Raw genomic sequence first — 21,050 nt, 5'->3', positions numbered from 1 at the left:
GCATTGTTTGGATGCATGGTATATACTCAGCCTAGTGCACCAGTTTTCATTATTCCTGAATGATCTTCTACTGCATTTCCTAGTTCTCATCATTGAAAGATTTTTCTTGTTTTGCTCTGCATATAACAGGTAGAGACGTCAACACACAGTAATGTTTTTGTGAACGGATCTGTTTAGCACAGCTGGTAAAGAGCTGTAACTTTTCTGCAGTGTCTTTTGTGAAGTAAACTCTCTATCCATTTTTCAAACATACTGCTAGATTTGCACAGTTGGCTGACATTTGTGCATGGAAAAACACACTGCTTCATTATGTTGATGTGTCTTCCCATTTGGTACATGACAATGTTACTGTATCTTCCCATTTGATACATGAGAGTCTCGTTGTTTCCATTTTATTGTTTGCTATCTTTGGCCATTTGAAATACTGCCACATCACTGCTTTTGTTCAGATACTTACAGATATATTGATGAATTTCACAGAATTGGACTATTCTACATTTCTGTGGACTTAGAACATTTTGTAAAGTAGTTTGTTATACAATACTACCCACTGAATATTTATTTCCAGTTTGTCACTGTCTTGTATTCGTATTTTTGCTGTGAAGCCACCACTTTTGGGTGATCATCATCTGTATTCAGGATAGCCATCAACTCAAGTTTGCGCGTCATCCAAGTACAGTTTTTGTGTGTGTGTGTGTGTGTGTGTGTGTGTGTGTGTGTGTGTGTGTGTGTGTGTGTGTGTGTTTTCCATCAATTATGCATGACGCATTGGGGTTTGATGGCCTGCATGGTCTATGAATTATGTTTTCTGCTGCTGTGCCATACTATTCTGGATCTTCTTGTGCATTGGGAAATTCAGCTTGGATGATTTTATCAATATCCAAGGGATGAAGTCTGCTGTGTAGCCATATGAGATCATTTTTGCCACTCGATTGTGTGCACCTAGCATCTAAAAGTTCCAAAGATGTGGTATTTTGTGATGACTTCAATAAATCTCAGTTGTTTTTGTCAGGAAACTCGCGCCATTATGTCGAGTCGCTGTATGGAGCTTGTCCGTACCTGAGTTGTTCTTTGATTTCTAGCCACGAGTTGCATGTGAATGTTAAGAAGAGGTCAGATCATCCGTATGTCAAAGCATCTTGAATGTACCTGTGCCTGTGTCTTGAACTTCCTATGTATGATGAGGGTAAGATCGCCATCATTCTAATGTCATCAACCATTCTGTCATCTATGACTGTGTCTCAAAATTCAATGTATTCTTCAGTCATCTATGATTGCGTCTCAAAAGTGAATGTATTCTTCAGTCATCTTCAGCATCTCAAAAGTGAATGTATTCTACAGTGACTACTTTCTTCTGATTGTCTTATCTAAAGCACCCATTCCGCTTCTATTTTTGCATACATATCTACCAGGAATTGTTGGAATAAACGGCGAGTATTGAGAATATGATTGTATGCTTTATTGTCTCTGATCATTAAGCAGCAAGCGTAGAACTCCTTGGGAGTGACTTTTTTTATTTACTTCTATGGCTGTTTCAGGCTGGATTTGTTTGACATTAAAATGATAGTCATCCTCTCCATGCAGAACTATTAATGGATATTGGAGGTTATCGTATGAGCAGTGTGTCTCTGCAATGCATTTCAGTTCTTCTCTTCATTGTAAAACTGTGTAACTGTGTCACTGTGTCACTGCCCCCCCCCCCCCCCCCCCCCCCACACACACACACACACAATTATGATGGCAACTTCATCTATCTAAGGTGCTGTTTTGAATATATGAATCAGTTGAATGTATCTACGTAAGATCCTCTGTACATCTTGGACTACTCATCTCAATCCACTGATATTTGTGCTTTCTTGATGAATTTCTGTTTCTTCATTGGGCAGTTGTAGTAATGAGCCCATGTTGTGACAGATAAGTCCTTCGATTGAAAAAACATAATCAATATCGTCTCTGTTAGTGTTGACTGAAGTGACACCAAAAGAAGTCATTTGGAAGCAGGCAGTGTATGCTTTTATTTTTTGAAGAAAGTGTTTTGACTCTTGAGTTTCCCCGGTCATGTAGTGTAAAAATACCTGCGGAGATGCTTCCAGTGGTACTAATTCAATTTTTCCATTCATGCTATACAGAATTTTTTTTAATTGCAGAATCGGCAGATGTTATCCATTATTTCTTACTACATTAAGTTTCTGTTTGTTATATTCTTTTGTCAGCCTGTAGTGGATTGCTTTCATTTATTAGATTGTACTGTTTACTTTTCCTCATTTGCGCTTCTTGTAGGAATTTTCATGGCTGGCTTGAGTTAGCTATCTTTTATTGTAAGACTGGGTCACAAATTCTGATTCTTCAATCCATTCATTTTGTTGTTCTTCAGTTTCTCCGCTTCTCACATTGCTCACTGTTGATCGTTGGAAACTTAGACGTGTTTCGATCTCTTCATCGCTTTCACTTTTTTGCTGTTCTTTTTTGTTTTCGTCATTTTGCTTTAGAACTGGCAACATCTGCTCCTCTTTTACATTTGGGCAGTGTCTAAAAAATTAACCACATCAAACTATTATTAACAAATGCACTAAGACACTTTACACACTTTATTTTCAATTTATATTCAATCACTGTATAACTTTTACTACTCACATTCACTGTTTGTTTTTATTCACTCACTGCATTACTTTTCCAGTTCCTCCCTTCGTCACTGATAAGAAACTGATGTTCAAGTCCATGATGGGTCTTGCTTCATATACCCATACCAAGCGATAGACCCACCAGTGGTGAATTCCAGAATGTACCAAAAATGCTTTGAATGGTCCATAATGTTCCAACACATTCCACAAAATTCAAGACTGTTTTGGGATGTTCTGCGATGCTCCCGAGCATTCTGAAATCTTCCTCAAAGTTGCCAACTATTCCTGCATCTTCCAGAACATATCAGGTCATGGTGGAACATTCTGGAAAGTTGTGGAATGCTCTCGAATGTTCTGAAATGTTCTAGAAATTTCTAGAGGATGAAACTTCCCAACCCTTATATCTTCAAAAGCACACCCTTCAGATAAAAATGGGAATCTTCTTCGTGGATGGAGGAGAGAAGGTACTACACCATATAACTCCCTTAATTGTACTGGGACTCGTTTCTGATTGTTAACGGTGTGCACATTGTACACTTACTTTTATTATACTGATTAGAGTCCAGTGTGTTAATCATTATGACACTTCAGCAGGAATGTAGAAATAAAACTGATCAAAGCAAATATTATTTTAGCACTGGACAGGTAATGGTCTAAAAGAGTGAGCTATGCAGGCACACCTGACATACTGCCCTCATAGCTTCAATTCTTCCCGCACCTCTCGCATACTACACTGAAGTGCCAAAGAAACTGGTATAGGCAGAATGTGGCGCTGCAGTTAGCAACACCTACATAAGACAATAAGTGTCAGACACAGTTGTTAGATCGATTACTGCTGCTACAATGGCAGGTTATCAAGATTTAAGTGAGTTTGAACATGGTGTTACAGTCAGCGCATGAGAAATAGGACAGCATCTCTGAAGTAGCGATGAAGAGAGGATTTTCCAGTACGACCATTTCACGAGTGTACCATGAATATCAGGAATCCAGTGAAACATCAAATCTCCAACATTGCTGCAGCCGGAAAAGGATTCTGCACGAACGGGCCAATGATGATTGAAGAGAATCATTCAGTGTGGCAGAAGAGCAACCCTCCTGCAAACTGCCGCAGATTTCAATGCTGGGCTATCAAAAAGTGTCAGTGTGTGAACCATTCAACAAACACCATCAACATCTGCACAACACAAAGCTTTACACCTTGCCTGAGCCTGTCAACATTGACATTGGACTGTTGATGACTGGAAACATGTTGCCTGGGCGGATGAGTCTCATTTCAAATTGAATCCAGCAGATTGATGTGTACAGGTATGGAAACAACCTCATGAGACCATGGACCCTGCACGTCAGCAGGGAACTGTTTGAGCTATTGGAGGTTCTGTAATGGTGTGGGGCGTGTGCAGTTGGAGTGATATGGGATCACTGATATGCCTAGGTACAACCCTGACAGGTGACATGTAAGTAAGGGTACCGTATGATCACCTGCATCTATTCATGTCCACTGTGCATTCCGACGGACTTGAGGGACAATGCGACACCCCATACATCCAGAATTGCTACAGAGTGGCTACAGGAACACTATTCCGAGTTTAAACACTTCCGCTGGACATCAGAGTCCTCAGACATGAACATTATTGGGCTTATCTGGGATGCCTTGTAATGTGCTTTTCAGAAGAGATCTCTACACCCTCATACTCTTATGGATTTATGGACAGGAATCATGGTGTCAGCTCCCTCCAGCACTACTTCAGACCAGTCCATGCCACATCATGTTGCGGCAGTTCTGTGTGCTCGCGGGGGGCCTACATGATATTAGGCAGGTGTACCAGTTTCTTTGGCTCTTCAGAGTAGCTTTGATGGTAGATCATTTGTTGTGTGCTCATAGCTCAGTTGGTAAGAAAATTGCACACAAAAGTAAGATCCAGAATTCGAGTTCGAGTCTGGCATGAAATTTTATTCTATCAGGAGGTGTCAAATGAGAGTACACACTGTTGTAGAATGAAAGATTTATTCAGCATTTTGTTATATCTGTGCTTTGATTAAGCAAGTTACTAAGACAGAGAAATGCAATGCCAGGAGAGAAAACCTGTGTACATATACGGGACTCATTATAAGGAAAGGAAATTTGTCAGAAATGGGTCAGACATGTAACAAATAATTATTGTAATGCGTTATCTAGTAAGTAATTGTAAAGTAAAACTTACAGTATCTCATTCTGTGGCTGACTTCCTATGACAGGGAGCATAGGAAACACGGCAAGAAATATACTTGACACACACCAGACCATTATTAGTCCTCGATTACGATTGTTTTGTCCTTTTATGTAAAGGGGCCAGCACAGTATGCCCAACATTCCAAAACTTAGTACAAATCTATGAAAAAATGAGAGTACCTGACAATTAATATTAAAATGAGTTGATGTTCAACAAGTTTGTATGTATCTATACTTGAACCATATTCGAGACAGATACTTACAAGGATTTCAATGCCAATTATGTATGCAAAAACCAGAAGTATTCCATATTTTGCATCACAGTACTGCTTGGCATGGTTAAATACATTAACCAGAATATCAATGTCTTGAAAGACATCCCACCAAAGAATTTGTGGTAAGCAGCAGTAAACGTAGAATTGAGATGGTAAAGATTGCACTGAAAACATACAAAATCATATTATAAATAACAACAAAATAATTAGCGTGGTACATAACAATAAGCCAGTATGCTTTAATATACATGATAAAAATGCTGTTATGTAAGGCTTCTCAGTTTAGCAAAATAATGAAAATCATTTCTTTCCACCTCTGGGACTGGGCGTAAGATTATTCATCATTGCCAAATAACTGATTTAAGAAGTCTCAAGTTGTCATACTGCACCTCAAAGCAACTACACTTGCCAAACATATGGAAGCTTTGACTCTGATAGCCACTCCATTGCATCCATTGGCATAACTCATTTTAAATCAGTTAGCCATTAAATGCTTTTCTGGTTACTATATCAGCTTCCTCATCCCCATGCATTCCTATGTACCTAAGTGCTCATCAGAATGACACTGCTTTCTCTAATGACAATATTATGAAAAGGATAGACTGATACTCACCATTTAGTGGAGTCATTGAGTTGCAGACATAAGACTGTCAAACAAGTACGCTTTTAGCCAAAAAGGCCTTCATTGAAATTACACACACACAGAATAGGAGTAGGGGACAGCACAATGCTGGTTGTGGGAGCATATAGGGATGAAATGGAAAGACAGTAGAGCAGCTAGATACAGTCAGGAGGTTAGATGGGGAGGGGGCTAGACGAAGTATCGGGAGAGGTGAGAAGTACAAAGACTGTGGGTGTGTTGGTGGAACAGAGAGCTGTGTAGTGCTGGAGTGGGAACGAGTAAGGGAAAAAGGTGTGTGCTGGACAATGACTAACAAAGGTTGAGGCCAGAAGGCTTACAGGAACATAGTGTATATTGTAGGGGAAGTTCCCACTGCGCAATTCAGAAAAGGTGGTCTTGGTAGGAAGGATCCAGATAACATGGGCTGTGAAGCAGTCATTAAAATGATGAACATTTTGTTGGTCAGTGTGCTCAGCAACCGGGTGATCCAGGTGAATCTTCGCCACAGTTTCTTGGTGACCATTCATGTGGACAGACAGCTTGATGATTGTCATGCCCACGTACAATGCAACACAGTAGTTGCAGCTTAGCTTGTAGATCACATGGCTGGTTTCACAGGTAGCCCTGCTTCTGATGGGACAGATGATGATTGACCGGATTCGAGTAGGCGGCAGTGGAAGGATGGCTGAGACAGGCCTCGCAGCTAGGTCTGTTATCGTAATAAGAGCCATGAGGCAAGGTGTTGGGAACAGGGGCTGTGTAGGTATAGATGAGGATATTGTATATGTTCGGTGGGCAGAAGAATACCACTGAAGTCCTTTTTGGTTGAAAGCTTACTTGTTTCGCAGTATTTTTGTTACACCTATCTGAGACTCAACATCTTCGCTATACGGTGAGTAGCGATCTATCCTTTTCATAACACTGTCATTGTTCCATCCCAGATTTTTCCATTGCTTTGCTTGACTTCTTCTGTAACTTTTTTAATGGAGTGGGGTGTTCTGAGACAGGAGTACTTAAATAACGAAAGGCGTAAACATAATCACTCACTGTACAGTTGAGGTACTGATCAGCCAACAGGCATACAAATGAGGCAAATATCAATGCTAGGCTTTTGGACAATGTCCTTCATATGGACTTTGGTCATCCAGTGGAACAACACTCTGCTGGCACAACATGCTCTACTTCAATGCCTACTTCACAATATGTGCCAGTTGGATCCTAACTGCTCCCCTCCATATGATCTATTCATAGTCCCTCTTCCCTCCAAATCCACATCTCCAGTTCATCATGTGCCATACGCTATTTCCCTTGCCTGTGGCAGGATGAGCTCTCCAGTCGCACATTTCTATCCTGCCGCTTCACTGCCTCTCCTTCCCAGATGTCTTCCTCCCCTTTCTTCACCCCCACCTCCCCTTCTCCTTCTCCTTGCTCCTCTCATCCAACCTCCTTCACAGAATCGCTAACTCCAGTCGAGCTGCAATACTGGGACAATGGGAGTTCCCACCTGCTCAATTCAGGAAAGCTGGTGTTGGTGGGAAGGAGGCATATGGCACAGGCTGTGAAGCAGTCACTGAAATGAAGAATGTTTTGTTGGGTGGCATGCTGAGCAACAGGGTGGTCCAGTTGTTTCGTGGCCCTGAGTTACTAGGGAAATGCTCCTCTGTGGCTGGACAGTGAGATTTTGGGGAGTGGTGGGTGGCTGGAAAGAGAAGGCAAGGGAGATTATTTTTGTACAAGGTTGGGAGGATAATTACGGTCTGCAAAGGCCTCGGTATCTTTATGGTGGAGGTCAACACCTAGGAAGTTGGCTTGTTGGTTTGAGGAGGAACAGGTGAAGCGAATGGGGAAGAAGGTATTGAGCTTCTGGAGGAATGTGGATAGGGTGTTAGGGTGTCCTCACTCTCGATCCATATCAAAAAGATGTCATCAATGAATCTGAACCAGGTGAGGGGTTTAGGATTCTGGTTGTTAAGGAAGGATTCCTCTAGATGCTACATGAATACATTGGAATAGGATGGGGCTATGCGGGTACCCATAGCCGTACCCTGGATTTGTTTGTAGGTAATGTCTTCAAAGGAAAAGTAATTGCGGGTGAGGATACACTTGATCGTGGTGACTAGGGCGGAGGTTGTTGGTTTGGAATGCGTAGGGCATTGAGAAAGGTAACATTCAATAGCAGTAAGGCCATGGACATTAGGGATGTTACTGCAAAAAGAGGCGGCATCAATAGTGATGAGCAGGGCATCATGTGGTGAAGGAATAGGAAAGGTGGAGAGTTGATGGAAGAAAGGGTTGGTATCTTTTATGTAGGAGGGTAGGTGTTGAGTAATGTGCTGAAGGCATTGATCTATGAACAAAAATTCTCTCGGTGGAAGCACAGTAACTGGCCACAATGGGTCGTCCTTGGTGGTTGGGTTTACTGAGTTTAGGAAGCATGTAGAAGGTAGGAGTGCAGGGACTTGTAGGAGTGAGGAGAGATATGGACTCTGGGGCAGAGGTTCTGGGATGAGCCTAAGGGTTTGAGGAGAGACTGGAGATCCTACTGGATCTCCGGAATGTGGTCACTGTGGCAAGGCTTGCAGAAAGATGTATCCCCTACATGGCGTTACCATCAAATTACCCATCTTCAGCTGCTACACTTCTCCACAATGACCTCCATCTGTTCAGGTTCCGCCAATCTTTATCCCTCACCAAATTAGTCCTGCAAAACCATGCCAATCAAGCTCAAAGCTCCTTGCTATACCTTGTCTATATTTGTAATATTCTCCTGCTATGCAATCCCTAGTTCCTGGAACCTACAATACACACTGAAACTCTTGCCCTCCAGGAACTAGAGCAACATCCACAACGCTGCCTCAGAAAGGTCTATACACAGCTCACTTCCTACTCCTGCCTTGGGGCAGCACTGTTCACCACCTCTACAACAACCTCCAGACATCCCCCACGTCCCCTCAAAGCTGACAAATCCTTTCTCACAGACCCACTTCATTTACCCAACCCTCCATAACTCACTTCCACCACCACCACACTGAATCCAGAACTCAAACAGACCTGAAACCCAGTCATGAACCTTTCCTCCTAACACCTTAGCACCACAGAAATATCAGCCCTTTCTGTGTTCTCTTACTCATTATTTACCACATATTGACACACCACGTTGATTTAAGGATAAATTTTTGCTGATTGGGTCTCATAAAATTATGTCAAAAGTTTGTATGTCACATTCATGTAAGGGTGGCCACAGCTATCTCCCTTTTAACTTTACCTTAAGATATAAGTAGGCGGAATTACCATGGGGCACTCACTGTTTGTTTCATAGCCTGAGGGAGCTTAATGTTGCTGTACAATATGAAGTTAGCAGATATTTTCTACAGCAATGGACGTCACACATGATGCTGCCAATAGCTGCCCAATCTCTCCCTTACAATTGCCATCCTGGAGCAGTGACCTCCCCATTTCCAGGCAGTGTTAAGTGAGTTACAGTTAATATTCATCATTAAATGTGCGTTCACGAGCACAGTGTGCTGCGTGCGACAATACTTGATAAATGTTAGGCCCATATGTTGCTTTTTTCCCTTTCTCTAAATTTGTAATCATATAAACTGCATATGATAGCATTGTGATGTGTTAGTTCTACCCACATTGGTATTTAAACTATGTAGTGTAGTGAGTTCAATATTCTGTGTTTCTGGTATGTTTATACTGCTTTGGGCAGTTAGGTAGATATTTTTTTCTCTCATCATTTTCTTTTATCTGTGTTCTGACAACATTTGGTAATGTGGTGTTATCGTTGAGTGCATTTCATTTTGTCTACATTATTTTGCTTTTTTGAGCTATATTACTTCCTATTTGTAATTATTTTTTCCGTACATGTTTCTTATGTTCTCTTGTTTGATTACGTGTTTTGTACTTTGGCTACACTGTAGGTTAAGGTATAGATAGATAGAAAGATAGATTGATATGCAGTGATTACATGCCCTGCAGACCACGTGCTGCTTCCACAAACTGCCTCCATTCCTTCCTGTTTTGTGCCCGGTTCCTCCAGGTGTCTTCAATTCTCAGGGCTGCTAGGTCCTTCGTCAGGTCATCCATTCAGCGCTGATTTGGTCGTCCAATGGGGCGTTTGGTGTTTGGTTTCCCCACTAGTGCCATCTTCGCCTGTCTTCCATCTGGCATATGGGCTACATGGTCCACCCATTGTATTCTTTTGCTCCTTATCTTCTGTAGGATATTTGGTTGTCGCATCAGAAGGTAGACTTACTCGTTTTTCCTCCTCCTCTATTCTCCGTTATCTAAAACTGGTCCCCATATCTTCTTCATTACTCTTCTTTCAAATATTAATAGCTTTTCCCTTTCTTGCTTAGTCATGCTCCATGTTTCTGAACCGCACATTGCTGCTGGGAATATCACTGCGTTGTAGATTTTCATCCTAATGTTCACTGAGATCTATTTAGAGTCGAGCGTCTCTCTGAGAGAAGGCATGCATCTCCTTCCCACATCTATTCTTTCCTTGATGTCCATTTTTATGTTGTTGTCCGTGGTAAACCAAGATCCCAAGTATTTGAACTGGTGTACTCTCTTGAACCTTTTGCTAACTGTCTCAAGAAATTCTTCCTGCTCTTGTCTTCTTCCTAATTGCATGAACTCTGTTTTCTCTCGATTCACTTTTAGCCCTACCTTCTGTGCATAATTGTCCATTTTCTGGTACATTTCTTTCAACTAGTGCTTTGATTCACTTAGTAGTACTATGTCATCTGCATATGCGAGACAATCGAATTTACTGTACACCTCTACTCCAGCACACTCCTGTGCCTATACTCTTTTATTACTTTCTCTAAAATGACATTGAGCAGAACACATGAGAGAGCATCGCCTTTTCTGAGGCCAGTCTCAGTCTCGAATGTTTCTGATGTGGCTCCTCGGAAACGTATTGCTACCTTTGACACTTCCATACAAGCTTGCACCATTATCACTAGCTTCTCAGGAATTCTGAAGTCACGCATTGCATTGTATAAGCTATTCCTGCGGTTGCTGTCATATGCAAGTTCAAAATCGACGAACAGGCTGTAGATATCTTTATCATATTCCCAGTGTTTTTCAAACAATTGTCTTAGTGTGAAAATGTGATCTACTGTCAACTGGTCTGGTCGAAAGCCAGCTTGGTACTCCTGTATGTTGTTCTCTATGAGTGGTTGCAATTTTCTGAGGATAATAATGGACAGCACCTTATATGTTACATTCAACAAGCTGATTCCTCTGTAGTTATCACATTCCATTTTGCTTCCCTTATTGTATATTGGGCATATTATAGCCAATTTTCATTCTTCTGGCAGTTTCTCCTTCTCCCATATCAAATGGATCAGTTTATATATCTCTAAGTGTAAGCTTTCACCTCCCTCCTTGATTAATTCTGATGTTATTCTGTCCTCTCCTGGGGCTTTGTTGTTTCTGAGTCCTTCGACTGCAATCTTCATTTCTTCTTCACTACCTTCTCATTGTTCAGGAGCGGATCCCCCATCTCTACTGGCTATAGCACTGGTCCACCAAGATGTGATCTATTTTGGTTGGTGGTTCTTCCATCCGGTGAACACCATGTTCCCTTATGTATTCTCTTGTGTTCAAAGTAAGTCGAACTTACTCTCAGGTTCTTTGAGGTAGGTTCAGGCATGACAATGTATATTTTTCCCTTTATCTTTCTTCTGATGGACCCCCCCCCATTAATGCTTATTTTTGTAAATTCCATTAGAAATTAGAAACAATTTTTGTGCCGAAATTTAAGCAATTATCGAGTAGCGATGATATTGATTATGATGACAGGACTATGGTCACTCCTTTTTTTTTCCTGTCAGAATGAGCAAGGGAGTTACATGGAAGTGTTTAACTGTGTGCTGGGTGTGAAGATGTTAAGGAATCAAGCTAAGAGGACAAGTAAATTTTGTGACTATAAAGGTGTTTGATGCTGTGCCATCATTTGTGTACCTCATGACACGTAATCCACAGTTCGCCAAGTCAAAAACCACAAGAGCAATTGCGAGAACATGATTAGGTGCATGCAAGGATTTCATCCACGCTGGTAAATGAAACTTGGATTACCTATATTGCCACGAATGTTGCATCTGGATTGCAGTGTGGGATGATGTATTGTGGTGTAGTGTTAGTGTATGTATGAGTGTATCAACATATTTGTTACTTTGTGAAGCATATAACAGTTCAGCACTGTGTAGTGCAAGTGTTAAAAAAATAAATCAATGGATTACACTAGGGTGAAACTTAAATTTTGGTAATTGGCACTTCTTTATTTCTCTTGTTGGTTATCATCTATTACAGCAATACTCAGGCTGCTGCTCCTAGACTGCAAGGGAAGAACAAATGACAATTGGATTTACGAGGTGAGTGGGTAGGAATAAGCCAACGCAGACTGTACTATAACCCCCCCTCCCGCCCTTCGGCTTTCGCTTACAGGCCTCACCCTTTGCTCCACTTCCAAATTGAGTCATGCAGGACTTGATAAACATTATGCTTGAATGGTGAACAAAAAATGGTTCAAATGGCTCTGAGAACTATGGGACTTAACTGCTGAGGTCATCAGTCCCCTAGAACTTAGAACTACTTAAACTTAACTAACCTAAGGACATCACACACATCCATGCCCGAGGCAGGATCCGAACCTGTGACCATAGCGGTTGCGCGGTTCCAGACTATAGCGCCTAGAACCACTCGGCCACACTGGCCGGCGAACAAAAGTGGACAAGATGTAGCAAATAAGGAGGAACTCAAGAAAATGTGGAAGGAGTATTTTGAAGAACTCCTGAGCCCGAATGGAGATGTGAATGAGGAGGAACAAGCTGAGGAGAAAAAAAGAGGAGGAACAGCAAATAGAAAAAGACCTTACATGTGGGGAATTGGAAGAGGCATTGGGCAAGATGAAGGGAGGGAAATCACCAGTTCTGGATGTAGTGATGGTGAGAGCAGCAGGAGAGGTGGGAATAGAATGGTTATATTGAGTAATGAAAATTGTGTGGAGGCAGATGATGATCCCAGAAGACTGGAAGAAGGGAATAATTGTCCTGATCTTTATGAAGGGAAATAGAAAAGAGTGCAAGAACTATTGGGGGATAACACTGATGAGTCAGTGTGCAAAGATTTTTGAGAAAATTTTGGAAGCACGAATTCGGGCAAAATTAGAAGGAAGAATGTGAGAAGAGCAACATGACTTCAGAACAGGAAGGTCCACGGTGGATCTAATTTTTGGTGTACAACAACTGCAGGAATAGTACTATGAATATGGAATAGAACTAGTAATGACCTTCCTGGGCATTGAAAAAGCGTATGATAGTGTACATAGAAGCAACATGTGGAAAGCCCTAGAGAAAGGAAAAGTAGCAAAAAAGGTTATTTGGAGAATAAGAGAAATATACCATGGAAGTGTGAGGTGCGTGAAACTGGGAGGAGAGAGATCAGGTTGGATTGAATAGAAGAATGGCTTGAGGCAGGAAAGTGCACTTTCACCATTACTCTTCATTGTAGTGATGGATCCTATAATGAGTACAGTAGCACAAGTAACGTGAAAGGAAGATGAAAGCTATGGGGTTTGCAGATGATCTAATGATTTGGAGGAATAAGGAGGAGGAAATACAAGAGCAGTTGGACGTACGGGAATGAACAGTACAAGAATATGGGATGAAATTTAGTATAAGAAAGAGTGAGATGATTATCACAACAAGAAAGAAGGAGAGAGGAACAACTGGAATAACAATTGGTGGGGAACGATTGAGGAGAGTGGAGAGCTTCAGGTACCTAGGAAGCCTGACACAGGAAGATGGAAAAGATGACAGAAATAAATGAGTGGGGCAGAAAATCAAAAGCATTTTGGAAGAGTGTCAGAAGCCTGATATGGAACAAGGATGTACCCCAAATCAGTAAAAAGGTTATATACAGTTCATACTATGTCCCAATAATAACATATGTATAAGAAACCAGGGTTATGAAAGAAAGAGAGAAAAGCAAAGTACTATCTAGTAAAATGAAATTCTTGAGAAGCAGTATTGGATTGACAAAGATAGACAGGTTAAGAAATGAGAGGATCAAAGAGTTAATGAAGGTGGAACCATTACAGGAGGAGATAGAGAAACCAAACGCTGCAATGGTATGGACACATTAAGAGAATGGAGGAGAAAAGGATACCCTGGAGATGAAACTGAAAGGAAAGAGACCAAGAGGAAGCCTAAGAGACAGATGGCTGAAAGGAGTAGAGGAAAGTGTCCAGAAGAAAGGAGAAGACTGGACTAAGACAAAGACGGAGAGATGGTAGCAAGCCAGACGACGATGGAGAGGCCTATGTTCCATACAGACCTGGCCAGAGGCTGGAAACTGTTCAAGAAGAAGAAGAAAAAGAAGAAGATGATGATGATGAGGGCTTGTTAAAGACCTGCTCTCCTTCTCCCGATCCCTACAGTGGAAAAACTTTTTTTGCCATGAACTGTAGCAATCAGACTCAACCAAAGACCAATGTTGAACCCTGCCTGACTCAGTTCACTCCTCCATCCAGCCATAATCCACCCCCAATGCCCCCAAATCACCCCCTATTAAATTTCCAGTATTTCTTAACCTTGTTAAGAACCCTGTTAAAGACCTGCTCTCCTTCTCCCGATCCCTACAGTGGAAAAACTTTTTTTGCCATGAACCGTAGCAATCAGACTCAACCAAAGACCAATGTTGAACCCTGCCTGACTCAGTTCACTCCTCCATCCAGCCATAATCCACCCCCAATGCCCCCAAATCACCCCCTGTTAAATTTCCAGGATTTCTTAACCTCAAACCTTGCCTTACCATCATTCTCCAAATCCCTCAACATGCAAGCTAATCTTACATCCACAGAAAGAACCGCAGTCCACCGCCTAAACACTGATCCTGACCTTATAATCCTACCTGCAGACAAAGGATCTACTACTGTTGTTTTGAACTGCAAGGATTACCTGCCAGAAGGACTTCCCCAGCTATCAGATACATTCACCTACAATCCTTGTCACAATGATCCCATTCCAGAAATCCAGCAGGATCTCTAGTCTCTTCTCAAATCCTTAGGCCCATCCCGGAACCCCTGGCTGCAGTCCAAATCTCTAGTCACTCCTACCAATCCCTACTTTCCTGCCTTCTACAAGCTTCCTAAACTCCATAAACCCAACCATCCAGGAAGTCCCATTCTGGCCAGTTACTGACAGCTTGTTACTTGTCATGCCCACATAGAAAGCAGCACAATGGTTGCTGCTTAGCTTGTAAAACAAATGACTGGTTTCACAGGTAGCCCTGAGTCTCACGTGACAGATGATGCTTGTGACTAGACCGGAGTCTGTGGTGGTGGGAGGATTTATGGAACAGATCTTGCATCTATGTCTATTACAGGGGTATGAGCCATGAGATAAGGGCTGGGAGCAGTGGTTGTGTAGAGATGGACAAGCATATTGTGTAAGTTTGCTGGACAACAGAATACAATTGTGTGATGGGTGGGAAGGATAGTGGGCAGGACATTTCTCATTTCCGTGGTAGTCATTGTTCTCGTAGACTGACACCTTCAGCTTTCATCCTATTACGCGTAACCTACCCTCCCAAATGCATAATGCCTATGGCGTTGCCACAGTTGAACGCTACCTTTACCAATGCCCGATAGATTTCAAACCAACAACCACCTTCCTACTCACCACGACCAACTAGATCCTCTCCCATAATTACTTCTCTTTTGAAGGCCTTACCTACAAACAATAAAACAATAATGGGTATGACTATGGGCACCTGCATGACACCATCCTATGCCAAAGTATTCATGGGCCATCTAGAGGGATCCTTCCTAAACAGCCAGAATCCTAAACCACCCACCTGGTTCAGTGTCACTGATGACATCATTGCGATCTGTATCGATGGTGAGGGTACCGTATCCACATTCCTCCAGAATCTCAACACCTTCTCCCCCATTTGCTTCACCTGACCCAACTCAACCCAACAAGCCACCATCTTAGACATTCACCACCACATCAAAGATGGCTACATGAGTACCTCTGTCCATATCAAATCTGCCACCCATTCCACACCCAGAAGTCCCTTCTATACAACCTCGCCACCCGTGGCCCTCACATCTGCAGTAACGAGCAGCCCCTCTCGAAATATACCGAATGTCTCACTGAGGCCTTTACAGCCCATAATTATTCTCCCAGTCTTGTACAAAAACGAATCTCCCATGCTGTATCATTCCAGTCAGCCACCACTTCATAAAGCCTCACAATCTGGTCACAAAGGAGCATTTCCCTAGTAACTCAGTACCGCCCGGGACTGGAGCAACTGAATTACATTCTCCTCCAGAGATTTGACTACCTCTCATCGTGCCCTGAAATGAGAAATGTTCTGCCCACTATCCTTCCCACCCATCACACCGTAGTATCCTGCTGTCCACTGAACTTACACAATATGCTCATCCACCCCTGCACAACCCCTGCTCCCGACCCCTTACCTCATGGCTCATATTCCTATAATAGACCTAGTGCAAGACCTGTCCAATACATCCTCCCACCACCACCTACTTCAGTCCAGTCACAAGCATCATCTATCACATCAGAAGCAGAGCTACCTGGTGCAGCTGGGAGATTAGATGGAGGGTTGGGGAGAAGGGCATTGTGTGTGTGTGTGTGTGTGTGTGTGTGTGTGTGTGTGTGTGTGTGTGTCTGCCGTCTGTTTTTGACAGAGGCCTTGTTGGCCGAAAGCTTATTTTGTGATAGTCTGTTTCTTGTGCTTACCTGAGACTCAGTATCTCTGCTATGTGGTGAGTAGCATCTACACTTTTTATGACCATACTCTGTGTGTTACCAACCACAAACTTTGCAAAACTATCGCCTGCAGGACTTTCCTCCCTTGTCATATTATTTAGGCATTTGAAAAGCTTTAATGCACTAAAAGTCTTTGATATAAGGTTTTTCAAGTGTGGTTAAGTGCGGCAACTGTGTGAACTTATCAGAAGCACAAGTAAGAGACACATGGAACATGCCAATATGTAAAAATGAAGAGCAGTGTCTGAAGAGAACTACAGTCAGTTAAATTGTTAATGAAGAGAAATGTACTTAAAGCAAACATTTTTTGCAATAATAAGTTAATTGAAACTGGCGTCACATCATAGCCAAGCTGGAGGCAATACTGCAGACAGAAAGGCATCCCCAAATGCTGTGCAACTGACAGTGCTCTTTATGGTGCATGTTATAATATTTACTGCAATAGTGAAAGAGTTCACTCAATATAATTCCCTACGAAATGCAATTTTTCTGAACATAACGTCTGAGAGATAACTTACAATGTATCAGGAGAAACATTCAAGCAGGAAAGGTAGAAATACTGGCAGTTTCCAATGCTAACTGTAGCTGTGAAGTTGCCTCAGAATTTTATGCTTCAAGATAGTGGCACAGGTTCCCTCCATGTTGGAAAAAATTAATATGAGGCGCTGTTCATGCAGAAAGCTTAGCGTATGATCATGTTCAACTGGATAAGATGGCTGAGAGTAGAAGAGAACCTCACCTATCTCGCCTGGTTTCAAGGATTTGTATCAGATGACTGCTCAACATTCAGTCAAATGTTTACTCCATAAGCTCATCAATGCAACACACTAGGACCTACTCTTAGCTGGAGAGATCTGTACTAGTTTTAGGACAACTGGATAAGATGGCTGAGAGTAGAAGAGAACCTCACCTATCTCGCCTGGTTTCAAGGATTTGTATCAGATGACTGCTCAACATTCAGTCAAATGTTTACTCCATAAGCTCATCAATGCAACACACTAGGACCTACTCTTAGCTGGAGAGATCTGTACTAGTTTTAGGACAGGAATGAGTATAGTCTATTTGCATAAGTAGGAAAGTTCTGGTAGAATGTAAATACTTTACAAGTAAAGAAGACCACCCACCACTCATGACTAGCTCTCTGAGCTGCAAGCCTCCACAATCCCTCTTCCTCCCTAATGCCTCCCCCCCCCCCCCCCCCTACTCCTCCAACACTATCTGAAGCAACTCTCACCTCAACCTAGTCCACATGCCAAACTGCAGCACTGGCATTGTGTGCCCACCCGGTGCCATATAGGGGCATAGCCGTGTGTGTGTGTGTGTGTGTGTGTGTGTGTGTGTGTGTGTGTGTGTGTGTGTGTGTGTGCGCACGTGCGCATGCGTGTGTACACCTAAAGTATTTATTATCTGCAACAATTCTAGTTGTTCCTCCTTAGAACAAATTTTCTTAAAAAGCTGCAGAAGAAACTATTCAGAAATTACATGTAGATGTTGAAAACAACACTGTACTGAAAGTTGTCTGGCACTGGAGCTGCGTTGCAAGCCACTGGCAAGCTAAATTGTAACTCCTGAATGCGGAAGGCGTAATTGTATGGCTCTTGATTGTTGTAACTAAAATCCTACATCTCCCTTCCGTACTCTCATTATCACTCTGAAATATGGGCTCCTGTACATCTTCAGATGCTATTTCATGAAAGTAAATCAACATTTCCCATGCTACATCCACAGGGGATGTCAGTAGAGCTCCTGCATTCAACAGAGCAAGAACTGGCATTGATATGCCACTGGCAGACGTACTTACATGCTGTGATAGTTGATCTGGAGTGATTATTTCAATTCAAGAACTGTTGTTGTAACCTCAGTCTTTTCACTAACTACTCTTGGTAGTGTTTATTGTGTGACACAAATGATTCCAAGATTTACCTTTGCCAATTGATATTTAAGCCTTTGAAATTATTCCTACCTTGTACCTGAGAACACAGTCCTTGTACTGCCATGGGACAAAACTGCCTTCAAAACTAAAGACAGGATGATTTTGGCACAAACATTTTTTTTTTTAGACTTTGGCAGATCACACCGCTGAAGCTATACTCCTTGTACTGCGGTTATTAAACTCTTTCATTTATTTATTGATGTTTGGTGTAAACACCACACAACCCCTCCGTGTCTTGTAAGGGGTTCATCTGATGATTAAAACAATTTTTGCCAAGTTGCATCATGCTTTGCAACCACATTAAACTTAAGTTTTCCCTATGTATACCTGGGTTAAATTAGTTTAGAGATTGGAGGGAGGTGTGTACAATAGGACCATGCCTAGTAAAACACTGTCATGTTCAAACTAAACTCTAGTTGATGAAAACTTTCCTTGGTGTAAGTACATATTGAGAACATTTACCATCATGGTAAGAGACAATGGATATCTCTTAAAAATTAAAAAAATGCAAAATGTGGATACTCAACAATGAATTATTACAGTATTAATTAATAATATGATATAGGAGAGTACAAATAAATTAAATTGTTTTGAAGTAATATCATAAAATTATCTTTTTGTGATATGCTGGCCTCTACAAGGTAAATATTAATCAATATATACCAACCATCAAAAAGTTCTGAGATTGATTTTATTCCTCACATATAAGGATGTTTAGTGCGGTAACTATGTTGACAACTTGAACTAATGACTGTAAGCAACATATGTGCATTTGGCCAGTCAGTTGTGAGCAGGCACTGTTAAGCAGTGGACGTGCAGCCATAGTTTGTCAACATTGTTGAGTGCCAAATTACAATGGAAGAACATCCCTAAATCAAGTGTTCAAGACATTCTCCAGAATGGCCTGAAGAAGAGAAAAGCATGTGCAAAGTTTGTCCTGTGCAGGCTGGTTTCAGAACAAAAACAATGAAGCATAAACTCTTCCTATGAGTTGACTGAAATGCAAAACATGGACAATTCTTTTATGGAAAAATTGTCAGGGGTGATGAGACTTGATATTATCAATACAAATATAAAATGATGAATTGCAGAGATTCACATGAAGTGTCTACGATTTGATTGACATTCAAGTCAAAATCATGAGTGAGTTGAACTACAACCCAGGGGAGTTTCTGACAGTTTCACATGGCTGTATGAATATTACATGCATTTTACTTGAGTGGGGAGAGACTATGTATGACACCTGAAACATGAAAACCACCAACTTAACTTTTCTCTATTTTTTATTAATGCAGTCTCAAAACTTTTTGGACTGACAGGGTATAAATATGCCAATATTGCCTGACAGGCACTATATGTTATGGCACAGAAAATCTCTGTGGAAACAGATACTCAATTGTACAAGCACATTACAGTCTCTTAAAACGTTCATGATGATTCTGCAAGTTGTTGCATTTTCTGAAATGATGATAGTGATGACATTAATGGGTAACTGTTTCAATTTGTTTAATCTCTCAAACAAATCTACTTGCTGATTGCAGTGCTACTCACACAAAAAGAATATATGATTTGATCTTCTAATGATGCGTGTTTTTTTTTAAATTTGGGGAGTCTTTAATTCCTATTATATAGAGGTAACTGGGATATTTCTGTTATGGAAGCTTATATTTATAATGTGATGTTGGGTGCCTTCTACTGCAGTAATGGATGTTGTCAGCAGATATACCACAGCATTCTGTTCACCCTGCTGAGAATCCAACTAGGCAGCTCCCTTTCGTGTCTGCGGGGTTCACTACATGGGTCCGTTGTCTCCGTTTCACTCTATCACGGGCTGCATCTGGGTGGATGTTCACCTATTTAAGGTCTTTATGAATCGTATCAGCCTTACATTGCTTAGGTTATCCCTTAGGTCTAATGTCGAAAACTTCAAGTATGTAACCTGCCTTGGCAATAGAGTCATCATTGGCCCGTAATACATGCCCAGACCATCGAAGACAACTCTCACACGTTTTGTCTTGGATCGGTACACCAAACTGTTTCCTAATGCAGTCATTAGAAAAGTGATCTAACTTCGTGAGGCCTGCTGTCCACCTTAGCATCTTTGTTTCCATTATACTTAGGCAGTGTTCTGTCTCAACTGTAGTCGGCCAGCACTCACAATCATACAAGGCAACTGGTCGGATGACAGTGTGATAGATTTTTGATTTTAAATTATCTTTCATCCTGCGGTCGAAAGTGACTCTGGTTGTTGTTCGCCACTTCATCCAGGCTGCCTGAGTTCTGGTGTTGACCTCTTTGGTGAGTCGGCTGTGAATGGTGATCGTGGAACCAAGATACTTAAACTTACATGAGTCAGATCTTCACCATTAATCATGATGGTTCCCATTTCATGTCTGTCTGATATCATGTACTCTGTTTTCTTCAAATTAAGGCACAATCCATTTTGCGCCAACCAGTCACTCCATTCTTGAGTTAAGCTCTGCAGATCAAGCTTGTATTCTGCTGCCAGCATCATCCTGTCAGCATAAAGTAGGCTCCATGATAATGGCAGGTGCTGGTCAGCTGTCATGGTGTCC

The 21,050-nt window shown here is 41.7% G+C and overlaps 1 protein-coding gene across 1 annotated transcript in view; it reads right to left on the bottom strand.

Moving 5' to 3' along the window:
• LOC126272171 (GPI ethanolamine phosphate transferase 1) overlaps nucleotides 1–21,050 on the bottom strand; it is a 292,386-nt gene that overhangs the window by 69,041 nt on the left and 202,295 nt on the right. Inside the window, exons 9-10 of the mRNA XM_049974812.1 lie at nucleotides 5,094–5,269; nucleotides 4,823–5,010 (exon numbers count right to left, since the gene is read on the bottom strand). Of these exons, the coding sequence (XP_049830769.1) occupies nucleotides 4,823–5,010; nucleotides 5,094–5,269 (364 nt within the window). The remainder of the gene's footprint in view (nucleotides 1–4,822; nucleotides 5,011–5,093; nucleotides 5,270–21,050) is intronic.

This window comes from Schistocerca gregaria, chromosome 5 (assembly GCF_023897955.1).
Source record: "Schistocerca gregaria isolate iqSchGreg1 chromosome 5, iqSchGreg1.2, whole genome shotgun sequence".
Lineage (NCBI taxonomy): Eukaryota > Metazoa > Arthropoda > Insecta > Orthoptera > Acrididae > Schistocerca > Schistocerca gregaria.
This window is presented reverse-complemented; position numbering and strand designations above follow the sequence as displayed.